The 13,245-nt window shown below is 35.1% G+C and overlaps 1 protein-coding gene across 1 annotated transcript in view; it reads left to right on the top strand.

Annotated features, from left to right (window-relative positions):
• SLC2A13 (solute carrier family 2 member 13) overlaps window positions 1-10,177 on the top strand; it is a 425,762-nt gene extending 415,585 nt beyond the window's left edge. Inside the window, exons 8-10 of the mRNA XM_036867112.1 lie at window positions 3,702-3,823; window positions 3,944-4,096; window positions 9,765-10,177. Of these exons, the coding sequence (XP_036723007.1) occupies window positions 3,702-3,823; window positions 3,944-4,096; window positions 9,765-9,991 (502 nt within the window). The 3' untranslated portion in view covers window positions 9,992-10,177. The remainder of the gene's footprint in view (window positions 1-3,701; window positions 3,824-3,943; window positions 4,097-9,764) is intronic.
• Window positions 10,178-13,245: the final 3,068 nt, after the last annotated feature.

Here is a 13,245-nt window from a genome sequence, read left to right as displayed (position 1 = left end):
ATTGTGCGTACACTACATGCCAGGCAGTGTGCTAAGCACTCAGCACGCATAATCACATTTAATGTTGCCAACAGCCTATGAAAATAGTCCTTTCCCCTATTTTACAGATCAGAAAACAGGACTGTGCCTGTGCCCACTAAACCCTCGTTTCCATAAGTGCAAAGGGTCATTTTGTTCATAGCTCTATCTCTAATGTCTGACACATATAAAAGTGTTCATTATATAAATTTTTGAATGAATGAGCTTATAAGTGGTAGAGTCATGAGTTGAACTCAGAACAGCCTCACTCTACCTCCTGGAGTAGACAATGCATTCCATTGTAGCCATAGCAGGAAATCTAGATATGGATATTCAGCAGATATATAAATTCTATTAAATGGAGCTTGAGGAAATGGTCAAGGCTAGGCTCCCTGTCAGGGAGCATCCATGTGGAGATCAAAAGTCCCTAAAATTAGATGAGATGATTAAGGGAGAGGGTATAAGCTCCAAACCAGAACCTTAGAGAACACCTATGTTTAGAGGCTGAGGGGAGGAAGAGGCATTTTAAAAAGCAATGAAGACATATGTATCAGAGAGTTGAGATGGATATATAGATATAAAAGCAAAGGGGAAAGAGAAGGAAGGAGGGTTTTCAGCAATATCAACCACCACAGGGTAATCAAAGAGCCTCAGAATTAAGGCAAGATAAGTGCATTTGGGGATTAGGAGGTCTTCGATTCTGGGGTGAGCAGATTCGGAAAAAAATAGAGACTGAGTAAGAATCGGGCAGGTGTCTGAGTAGGTGGGGAAATGGGCTTGTGTAGGAAAGAGTGGATAGTAAGGATACAGAGCTCACTAGTATAAACTTCTTTGTAATTTCAGATGAGCTAGTAGTAGTAATATGAGAGGGATGAAAGATTTTAATAGGAGTAATTTTTTGTGTTGTAAACAGAAGGGTAGGCTCAAGTAGGAAGAAACTAAAGATCGCATAAAGAGAATTGACTACTGATGGAACATGACCCCAGAGGAGACAGAAGGAGAATGAGATGCAGGACCACTAATAGGAAGGGCAGACCTTAGAAAGGGACATGTTACCATTCTAGGTAGGAGAAGAATCTAAAATAAAATATAGAAAAGTAGAGGTCCAGTAGAGAAAAATTGAGCGTATTCAAATTGAAAGTCCTCAATTGTCTTAAAGATGGAGGCAAGTTCTTCATACCCAGAAAGAGAGGGAAAGATTTCATGACTAGAGGATAGTAAGAAATATTTTAATTAATTGAGGCAACAGTTGACAAAAAGTTTATTCAATGTCTACTCTGAAATAAGCAGAAAATTCAGTACAGAAGACAATAAAGGATAAAAATAAGCATAATTAGGAACCCAACTGAGAAGAAATAGCATGAACTTTTAATAGAACTCAGCAGCATGGTTTCATAATTTTGCCCAGCTTCTGAAAAGCAGTTATTAAAGGAAGTTAATGGTCCTGCTCAGGGTTGGGAACTGAAACTGTGAGAATGACAGGCAAGCATGGAGGAATGAAAGATGGATTCTAGAGGTCAGCGAAGACAGTATTGGCATGGTCTAAGCAGTGATGTGAATGAATACTGAGAGGAGTGTAGAATCTAAAGATTGTAATTTGGGTGTGGAACAAGCTACCAGAAATGAAGAAATAAAGTGCTTGTAATCAGAAATGGAATGCTCTAAGTTTGAGAAGTAAAACAGTAAAATTTTGAAGTAAAATAGTCCCAAATCAAGCTAATTATAATGCCCTTTCCACAGTTTCAGAGGTTAAATAAGGAACTATGAAGCCAAGTTATCAGACAGGCCAGAAGTAGACATAAATGAATGTGACAGAGGATGAGAGGGATGGAGAAGATGACTGACCAGGCATCAAGTCAGATGGGGTGTTACGATGGAGGTCATAAACACAGCAATAATAACAGGGCTTAGATGTCAAGGTTCAATAATAGAGGTTGGTAGAGAGAAAACAATAGCCTAAAAAAATGACAGTAAAGGATGAGAAAGTTTTTCAGGCTGATCATGTCTTCAGGTGCAATTCAGATTTCAATTAAGGTAAAGAATTGGAAGTTCAACTTGAGAATCAGTCTAGAACAATAGGAGACTTTGCTTCACTGTAGAACTAGGAAGCAAAGTCAGCAGGGAGTGACTGATAGAGAAGCAAGTACACACAACAGGAAAGTAAAGGGTTAGTTTGAATAAAAAATAAGCATTGCTCCCTGCCCACGTTCCCCTATCACCCCTTTCCAGGTGACCCTTCTAATCCCTAAAATTACCTGTTAAGCATTATACCCCATTTTACAGATGAAAAAAAAATCTGGTTCTGGAATTTGAATCGTGTCCTAACTGCAAAATCTAAAGCTTTCTACCACAACCTACTTACTCTCAGTGGTTTTAAACTGTTGCTGCAGCCTTCAAGGACTAACTGGAAATCATGTCTGACGTATGAAATGGGTATGAAACACAATTTTTTTTTTTAGGTATATTTTTACATATACAACATTATATTACTTTCAGGTGTACAACACAATGATTCAATATTTGAATATATTGGGAAATCAACACAATAAGTCTATCATCCGTCACCACACATATTTACATTTTATTTCTTATGATAACTTTTAAGATCTACTCTCTTATGCAATACAGTATTATTAACTATACCTACCATGGCATATATTACATCCTCATGACTCATTTATTATATAACTGGAATTTGTACCTTTTGACCCATTTTCACCTCACATTACCCCTCACCCCTGGCAACCACCAATCTGTTCTCTGTATCTATGAGCTCTTTTTTGTTTTTGTTTTTTTTAATATTACACATATAAGTGAGATCATATAGTATTTGTCTTTTTCTGATTTATTTCACTAAGCATAATGCCCTCAAGGTCCATCCATGTTGTCTCAAATGGCAAGATTTCCATCTTTTAATGACTGAATACTATATATATGTGTATACTATATATATACACCACATTTTTTTTTATCCATTCATCCATTGATGGATACTTAGGTTGATTCCATGTCTCGGCTATTGAAAATAATGCTGCTGTGAACATGGGAGTGCCGATATTTTTTCAAGTTAGTGTTTTTGTTTACTTCTGAAAAATACCCAGAAGTAGAATTGCTGGATCATATGGTAGTTCTATTTTTAAGTTTTTGAAGAATCTCCACACTGTTTTCCATAGTGGCTGCACCAATTTACATTCACACCAACAATGCGTGAGGGTTCCCTTCTCTCCACATCCTCGCCAACACTTTTTATTTCTTGTCTTTTTGATGATAGTCATTCTAACAGATGTTAGACGATATCTCGTTGTGGTTTTGATTTGCATTTACCTGATGAATAGTGATGTTGTGCACCTTTTCATGTGCTTGTTGGCCATCTGTATGTCTTCTTTCGAAAAATGTCTATTCAGATCCTCTGCCCATTTTTCATTCGGATTTTTTTTTGCTGTCGAGTTGAATGCACAATGTGTTGTTGTTCTTGAATTATATTCAGCTCTAAAAAGTTTTATGTGAGCTTACATATCTAATCCTCCTATTTAAATCTTAAATTATTTTTCAAGAGAAGCATCTTGGATTCTTTTCCTTAATGACATTAAGGAACTTCCAAATACCTTCTAGATGATCACACTGAATTTCTGCAACTATACCCTAAAACCCTAAGTTAATATTTATATTGCCTTATTTTTCAGGTGTGAAAATGAAACCAAATTCAAAACAGAAGAAGTATTTTGGGCTTACAATTTCTGCCCTACTCCATACTCCTGGACTGCACTTCTGGGCCTTATTTTATATCTTGTTTTCTTCGCACCTGGTAAACAAAGGCTTTGTTGTTATTATTGTTATGTTAATTAAATTGTCTCTATTTAAAGGAGAAAAACTAAGCTTTTAAATTTCTTACTACATTTACTGAAATTCATTTTGTATTTCTCAGGAATGGGACCAATGCCTTGGACTGTGAATTCTGAAATATATCCCCTTTGGGCAAGAAGTACAGGAAATGCATGTTCATCTGGAATAAATTGGATTTTCAATGTTCTGGTTTCATTGACATTTTTACACACAGCAGAGTATCTTACATACTATGGTAAGAGAATATTTTTTCCAGCTATAGTTTCATTTTTATTTTCCTACTCTATTTTTAGATATGCTATCATTTGTGATTGAAAGATTAGATGGTTATATTTTTGCTATTATAAATGTCTCTATATGGCTTTGTTATTCCCCACAGCCCTTGGAAATGTTTCTGGGAAAAAATAAGAGGAACTCTCCTTTCCTAAGCAGTATTGCTTATAGCCTTCACCCACCCACCTACACTTCAAACCCAAACATCTCCCACCCATCTCCCCAGTTGGAAATCTAAACAACAAGGCCTTTAGTTTAATGAAAAAACATAAACAGAGAATGGTAGAAAACTGCAGGAGTCTAGGGCTAATGCTTGAAGATGTCTCATAACAGGATGGAGTGGTATCCAAGAGTGGAAGTAGTGTTAAAGTAGCTCCCCCAAATGTTGTGCTATGAGTTATGCCTTCCACTCTATCATCTGTGCTGTTCAGGCCAAAGCATTTCAGGATCCACTGAGACCAGCGCTTACCACTGCCAAAACTATAAATGTGGCAGAAGTGTTCAAGTGAAAATGTGTGGAGACCGTAACTCGAAGAAAACAATCTTGAGAAGTGACTGAGTTAGGAAAAAACTTTGGGAAGCTACTTCAAGTTTATCTTTGCTAAAATGAAATGATTTTGGCTTTTTAGCAAGAGGATTTCTTCATTGTATGAGTGTATAGCTGTGATTGGATTCTAAATGATGAAATAGGAGGTTTTCATTCTAATCTTCTCATGAGCCTCTGTGATTGTATATTGAATGCCTATTGCTTAGACCATTCTCTGATCCCCTCCCCCATCTCTCACCTCATCTCATCTCATCCCATGTTCTGGCTACTTATAATTCCTTTTTGTAAGAACAGGTTTATTTGTCAGCTCCCCTTCCCCACCCCTCACTACTGGACCATAAATCCCTTGCGCTTAGGCCAGGATTATGCTTTGTTCACCATTATATTCCCAGTGCCCTCCAGGGCATCCTATTCACTTAATAAGCACTCAGAAGTATTTGTCAAATGAATAAATACACGGATGAACTTTTGGCTGAATGGTGAATATGAGGAAACATTATAAAAGTCTATTCCTCCTCTCTTCTGAACATGCTGAATTGATATTTACTTCTATTTAAAACTATTTATCTAATGCTTTTTTTATCTTTATAAAACTCCTCTCTCTGCCGATCACCATTTGGGACATTTAGAAATATTTATTTTCTTGGAAAGGGAACGCACTGGCATTTTAAACTGGATATATATTTAGTATATTCAGCCTTATCCCATTTGACAATTAAAATGTTTTACATAAATTTATAAGCTTATCTTCCTAACAGCATAAATATGAACACAATAAATATTTATCCATATTTTCTGATTCTTAAGAACACGTAAATATTTGAAGACCTAAATATAGACTAATATCTTGAGAAAGCATTTTTTAATAGAAAGTCATAGACCAAATAATAAAAGTCTATGTGGTAAGACTTTTGATAGCAAAGCACCTCTTCCTTGAATACATTCTGTCAGAAAAACATGAGGCAACAGAAACAAAATTTAAATATGGCATAGCCAGGCTACTTTCAAAAATATCTCCTTAGAAGAAGCTTTTTGCTTTGCATTAAGCCAAGCTTCTATCATGTCAGCACACTGTCCATTAGGTCCTCACTAGTGGAAGAATATCTCAGCTCAGGTTAGATTTTCTCTGTTTATTGCTCTATATTTTAATCTATAGGTTACTGATTTATGTAAGGTATATGTTTATATTCCTGATTTAACAAATATGCACCATAATGATGTATTTCTCTGGAAATATTCATGTCTTCTTTTACTTCCTTTTTTATTGTTTCATAAGACCTCAAGTATTTTTTGTTTGTTTGTTTGTTTTCCAACATCTTTATTGAAGTATAATTGCTCTACAATGGTGCGTTAGCTTCTGCTGTATAACAAAGTGAATCAGCCATACATATACACATATCCCCATATCCCCTCCCTCTTACGTCTCCCTCCCATTCTCCCTATCCCAACCCTCTAGGTGATCACAAAGCACCGAGCTGATCTCCCTGTGCTATGCAGCTGCGTCCCACCAGCCATCCATTCTACATTTAGTAGTGTATATATGTCCATGCCACTCTCTCACTTCGTCCCAGCTTACCCTTCCCCCTCCCCGTGTCCTCAAGTCCATTCTCTACATCTGCATCTTTATTCCTGTCCTACCCCTAGGTTCTTCAGAACCTTTTTTTTTTTTTTTTTTTTTTAGATTCCATATATATGTGTTAGCATACAGTATTCGTTTTTCTTTTTCTGACTTACTAAACTCTGTTTGACAAACTGTAGGTCTATCCACCTCACTACAAATAACTCAATTTCATTTCTTTTTATGTCTGAGTAATATTCCATTGTATATACGTGCCACATCTTCTTTATCCATTCATCTGTCGATGGGCACTTAGGTTGCTTCCATGTCCTGGCTATTGTAAATAGCGCTGCAATGCACATTGTGGTACATAACGTTTTTTGAATTATGGTTTTCTCAGGGTATATGCCCAGTAGTGGGATTGCTGGGTCGTATGGTAGTTCTATTTTTAGTTTTTAAAGGAACCTCCATACTGTTCTCCATAGTGGCTGTATCAATTTACATTCCCACCAACAGTGCAGGAGTGTTCCCTTTTCTCCACACCCTCTCCAGCATTTACTGTTTGTAGACTTTTTGATGACGGCCATTCTGGAGACCTCAGGTTTTGATTCCTTCCTAAACTATACTGCCTAGAAAGGTCTGCCTTGGACCCCATTCAATAATGTTTATTACTAAAAATTATCATTAAAATGTCACCAGTATATCACTTTATTTATAACACATGTGACTAAATAGATCCCTTGTTGAGCATTATTATTAAAGTTCCTGTGTTGAAGTACTGAAATTCAATCAAACATGGTCTTTAATTCCTCATTTTATATGATTCAATTAAATATTTGTTTTAATCTGAAATTTAATATAGGATTCTAATAAGATTTATTTCCTTTAGAATAAAGCTGAGGAATATCTGCACTCTTTAACAATCCTGACAGACTTGTTACAGACATTTTTTTCATTTTCATTCCAAGGGGGCATAATTAAGAAAGTGAGTTACATAATTGACTTGCCCATTACATGGAGCAGGTCACAGCCTCCCAGGCCTGCCTACACCTCACCTCTGTGGCTTAACCACAGGTCTCACCAGTGAAGCCCATGTATGCAATTTTGACATTTGCCTTCTTTAGATTACTCAGATTTTTATAAAAGGAATAGAATTTCCTTAATGTTATTTGGCTTTGGGAATCTGGTTCACACACAAGAAACCTCATGGCCTTTAAGAATCTTCATAATCCATCTAATTGTTTTTGACTGTATGAGTTTAGTGCTAACAGATTTGATTTGTTACTTCTAATCATGCCACTGCACCTAAATTGTGAAAGATGATGAATATTTCTCAATATTATATTTTATAAAGCCAGACTATATTTACTATGTTAGATATTTTAGAGTTTAGTGTCCTGATTTGGTCTAAAATGTTTTACACTCCGCACTTATTTTTTTCTGTATCATCAACATGATTACCATCCTTTCTTTGCCCCTCCCCATCTCATAAGAGATTCCATTTCTCTTATGTCCACAATTTTGTTTATCTGTATTCAGAACACAGGACTTCATCTCCTATCATTTTTTTCTCAAAATTCCACATTCTCCAAGACCTAGCTTGTCAGTATCACCCTTTAGATGAAAACATTACCAATTTATTAGTCATGCTGATCTTACTAGCCATTTAGTAGAATTTAATAATGCTGTCTATCACTCTTTGGAGGAACTAACATCCAAAATTCTAACAGGACTATAACATACATTGTTTCTATTCTTTGCAGTTTAACCAGGCAGAATTTATTTTCCCTGTCAGATCAGGAAACTAAGGTCAAGACAATTCAAGAAACTGCTCAAGGATTCAGCCTGCATCACTTAGTGACTTTCAGACCTACACTGTCTACAGAGACATGGTGCCTTTCTCTCACTATAACACTCAACTATTCATTCCAGATGACCTATTATTATTTTCTGATTATTTATCAAGTATAAGACATAAAAATATATAAACTTGTAGTAAGTGTTTAATGTAAACCACACTGAAATGAACTAATTTTATTTATTTATATTTGTAAATGGAATTGTATTTTTATTAAAGAAAGAATTTGATTTATGCAGGTCCCACTCCTTAAGAATTATATAGCTTCTGATGATTTAATCTAACAAATTATGTCTTGGTTTAGTCAGCCCTTTCATATTTTTCCTAATGTCTCATAGTTTACCTCTGTTTCCCTTTTATTTTCTCATGGCTCCTCATTCCAAAGAGCAGATGCTTTGGAGTGGCCAATTCAGCAGCATTTTTCCTCTGTAGTTTTCCTTGAGTCTTCCCAAGAAATGTTTCTGTGGATAGTACTGAAATGGTTACTTGTAGGCCTACTAAACTACTTTATAGGCCTAAAAACTACTTTAAGAAAGTAGTTTTAGTAATGTTTTTCCATATTCTGTAATGATTCAGCAGAACTGAGAAATACTATTCAGTTCTTTAATTGCTGTACTATTTAGCTTATAGCTTGACTTTCAAATATGTCTTCATGATGTCTAGTATAGCCCTTTATTTCAGATCTGCTATCCAGTGTGTTCCATCTGGCAGTCAACAAGAGAACGTTCATTCTCTAAACACTCCAATGTGTCCGCACTGTACTAGGAACCCAAAGACAAGCCATAGACTCTGTCATTGAGGAGACCACTTTTGCTGGTCTCCTCCTCAAGCATCTCATAACCATCTTTCCTATACCTGGTCCTGATTTGGGTTGTAAAACCTACAGAATTATAATTTAAACCATAAATTTAAATAGGAGCTGAGAAATGATCTTATTTTACTTAATGAGGAAACTGAGGTCCAGGGAGGAGGTTAAATGACTATCTGGAAGTCACATAGCAAGACTTAAACCAGATCTTCCAACTCCCAATCTGATATCCTTTCTCCAGCCATTTGTCTTTTAAGACCAGAGATATCCAGGAATGGTGAGAGGTGGTCATCTTTGGATTGTGATTGAAGGTAGATCCAACAGGATTTTCTAACAGAGTGGGTATTGGGTGGGAGAGTAAGAGAAAACTCAAAGTTGACTCCCAGACTTTGGGCATTGACCCATGAATTCAGCAATATCGTCATTGAATGTGGTTCTGGAAATACAAGACAAATGAGAAGTTAATTTCTCCCTCAAAGTGCCTCCAGTCTAGTAGACAAGACAGACAAATATATTCACATAATTATAATACTTCTTGGTTGTTATATACCACTTTACCTCAGCAGAGTTTCATGAAAACACAATTAACTCTAACCAGGGAAGTGAGGAAAGACTTCAAAGCAGAAGTTACATCTGAGCCTGATCTGTCATTCTTCTTGAGTTTGATTACATGACTTAAGTTTAGAAAGACAAATTGCATTATATTCACAGCATTAGAGCAATTAGAATAAACGAGGTTGGAAGCAATTTTTTGGTTCCTTCTCAGACCACAGTCATGCATGATTGACCAGAAAGAAAAGTTAAGATCAAGTACCCTTTCCAATGTAAACCTATACATATATATTATTTCCCATTGCAGGAGCCTTCTTCCTCTATGCTGGATTCGCTGCTGTGGGTCTCCTTTTCATCTACGGCTGTCTTCCTGAGACCAAAGGGAAAAAATTAGAGGAAATTGAATCACTCTTTGATAACAGGCTATGTACATGTGGTACTTCAGATTCTGATGAAGGGAGATATATTGAATATATTCGGGTGAAAGGAAGTAACTATCATCTTTCTGACAATGACGCTTCTGATGTGGAATAATTGTCAGCTGCTGATATATTTAGTCATTTAAACAAACTTGGGAGAGAAGAACAGCAATTGGTGACCTCACTGCCCTGCTTTTAATCTGGTTCTTTCCACAGTCTAGTTTTGAATGACTTCATATTCTAGACTATTTGATTCCAAGGAAGATACAATCACAATGACATTTTTTTTCACAAGCAGAGATGTAAAAAAAAATCTACAGAGATTTTAAACTAATAGTTATTGAGCAAATGTGTATAATTCCTTCCTGAGGTAGTTTAAAATGAATATTGTACCCAGTGACTTCCTTGATAATCCTTTTTTCCTAAGACTATATATAATTATTAGTGGCAATTGAGTCAGTGCTAATCTAGCCAAATCATATATATGTGATATACTTACAGCAAAGGATTCTGAAGTATGGTCCAAGGGTATTTTCTGTCAAAGCATGGCCTGTTGGCCCTAAATTCTCCTAAGGACATGGAGCTTACCTGTGATCAGCTATTAGAAAGTAAACTCCATTTAAGCTTTCATCAACAAATTCAAAAGTGCATCCTACAGGGGCACAGCTGTCCTTTTATCCTTTGGATCCCACATTTTGGTTTCTCTCTCCAATTCAAATCTGGAAAGTTCTTCAGAAGCTGACTCTGTATAGGATCATTTGAACATTATGAAAAGCAGGTCTTTTAGGGTTTATTTTCCTACATATTTTTTGCATCAGTGAGAAGTATACATTTGCACAGATTAGCTAGCAAGTTTTGATAAGTATATTTTATTGCTAGAAAGTAAGAAAGAAAAGATTTTTATGGACCTTAAAGATTTTTAACCCTGAGTTAGTCATTTAAGTGTGCAACTGTAAACACAAAATAGCACTAGATCTTCAACTGTGTTTCAGGGTCAGTTTTTGTTCATGCCAAAATCACCTGATATTCACCATGCCTTCACTCATCCACTCTGGAGTCCTACTATTTGTGCCTTCATTTGTGTGATATAAATAACTTCTAGCAGACTATTTTTCCCCTTCTTTTAATCAAATAATTTCTGAAACAAGAAAGGAAGGAAGAAAATCGGTGGCAGAAATAATCCTGCTGTTACTGATGTTTGTTTAATTAAGTAGTGGGACTTCTATTTTTCTTAACTTTTTACTAACTCTTCCTAAGGGAATTGTCACATTTTGTTACTTACGATACTCATCTTTTTTTTCTTTTAATTCTAAGAGCATAAACTGGTTTTTATTTTGCACACCCTTTCTCATTTTACCTGGCATTCTATGTAAAAAGATACATAGATTTGTCTGTGGGTGTTTCCTTTGTCTCATGCTTGGCTTGGAATTTTTTCCTCCTTGTCTAAAAATTGGTATTTTCTACTGGAACAGATTAATGGTTCTCATATAATACGTCTTCAAGAAATGTTGACTTACTACATTTCTACAATATCTTTTCAAAGTGTTCATTGGTTTTTATGCTCATTCATCAATGAACTCCAATTTTCACTCATATGTTAAGAACTATATAGTATGTACAAAATCACTCACAAAATTACTTGCTAGTTCCAGTGGAAATATGAATGACTCTTCTGTGGTCAGTTAAGAGTGCGTACATTTGATGCATTTTAAAATAGCCCTAAATATCTAATAAGGTACTCTTTGGAGTGAAAAAGTGGCTGTCTCTAAATTCAGTATGTTTCTGCCAGTCTCCGAGATGGTTTGGTCTCTCTTGCTTGTTCTTATCACAATGATCACAGCTGAGAATGTAGCCAAGGAGGTTCATTCTCTAAACCTAAAAATCCTTCAGCCAAAAAAGAGTTATCTCCCTTTGATAATTTCATGTAATTAAAAAAAAATTAGAGAGCTTCTTTCCTTGAATTAGGCACTTTGGCAATTGATTTCTAAGGGGATATTGATTTTGATTTTCCCCAGAAAACAGATGTGCTTTGATAGAGAAAGTTATTATTCTATCAATATTTCTTTTCCCATAAGAAATTTCTTATCTGTATAATATTTCACACAGGTAAAGTGAAGCGGAAAATGAACTATTGTGTGGTAATATATATCAGAATATAATGTGGAGAAAAAATATTTAGACCCATAAAGTGATCTCTTTAGAAGTTTGTTTTCCTGATTTATCCAAATAATTGCCTCAATTCTTCTCTTTATTGTATACATAGCCTTAACTATATGCTTATACTCAGCTGAGCTGAATGCACAGTAACTTTATTAAAGGAGCACCTGGGCTCATTATTTCCTAAAGCAGAACATAGCCTGTTCTCCTTGACATAAGCAAGTGGTGTTTTCAACTTTATATCCATAAATGCACATAATAACAGGGAAAAATAGCCACAGTTCTCTTCCTCTATTCTCCTCAATTCCTTCTATAAAGGACTACTTGTTATTTATATAGTGATAAAGATAATATTCCATATCTTTGAAGTATAAGACAGAGAGGCACAGTATAAGAATTATTTATAATTTTTTAATAACAACTACTTGAAAAGGAACCTTATACAATTAGGGTATTATTTTTAGATTCAGTGAACATTTATAGTATATTAAAAATTAAATGTTTGAATTTTGCAGGTTTTTTAGTATTATGCACCTTTTAAGTTATCAAGCATCTTTGGCTACCACTATCAACTTGAATACATTCCATTTGAAATATCATCAAATATATATTTTGTAGAACAATTTATATATGGTATGATTTGTCCTACCATATTAAAACACATTAAGAATCATGCTTTTAGCTGAAATTATATGTTTCCTTCTAAACATGCTGCAAATTTAATAGAGGTATATTGTGATTTAGGAAAATATAGGGAAGACAGTCATAACCCTTACTGAGGCTTAGCTGGATGGCTGGTGAGATCTGCACTAGATTTAAGAGAATGTAACATTTCATCTGCATCTGAACACATAGGGCTGAATGTGATGTCAGATAGATTTTAAAGATTTGGTATTAATATTTTTCTTAAATATAAAATTTCTTATGATTTTGATTGTTGCACCTTAGTCAATAATGGCCCAAAACATGATTTTTAATGTATATGTAAAAGATCTAAATTAAAACTAGATTTAAAAGGTAATATTTCCATTTGAAATTTTGTTCCCAGTCATATGCAGTAGTTAGTTCCCAGATGGAAAATGCTATGAGTGTAATGCTATCAAGTGCTTTCCATATTTTTATTTTCCCACTGAAACATTTTAATATAAAAGAGTCTAAATATTATTTCTTAAGTTATTCACTCTAAAATGGGAAATCTTTTAAAGCAGAGAA

Source organism: Balaenoptera musculus, chromosome 10 (assembly GCF_009873245.2).
Source record: "Balaenoptera musculus isolate JJ_BM4_2016_0621 chromosome 10, mBalMus1.pri.v3, whole genome shotgun sequence".
NCBI classification, from domain to species: domain Eukaryota; kingdom Metazoa; phylum Chordata; class Mammalia; order Artiodactyla; family Balaenopteridae; genus Balaenoptera; species Balaenoptera musculus.
This window is presented reverse-complemented; position numbering and strand designations above follow the sequence as displayed.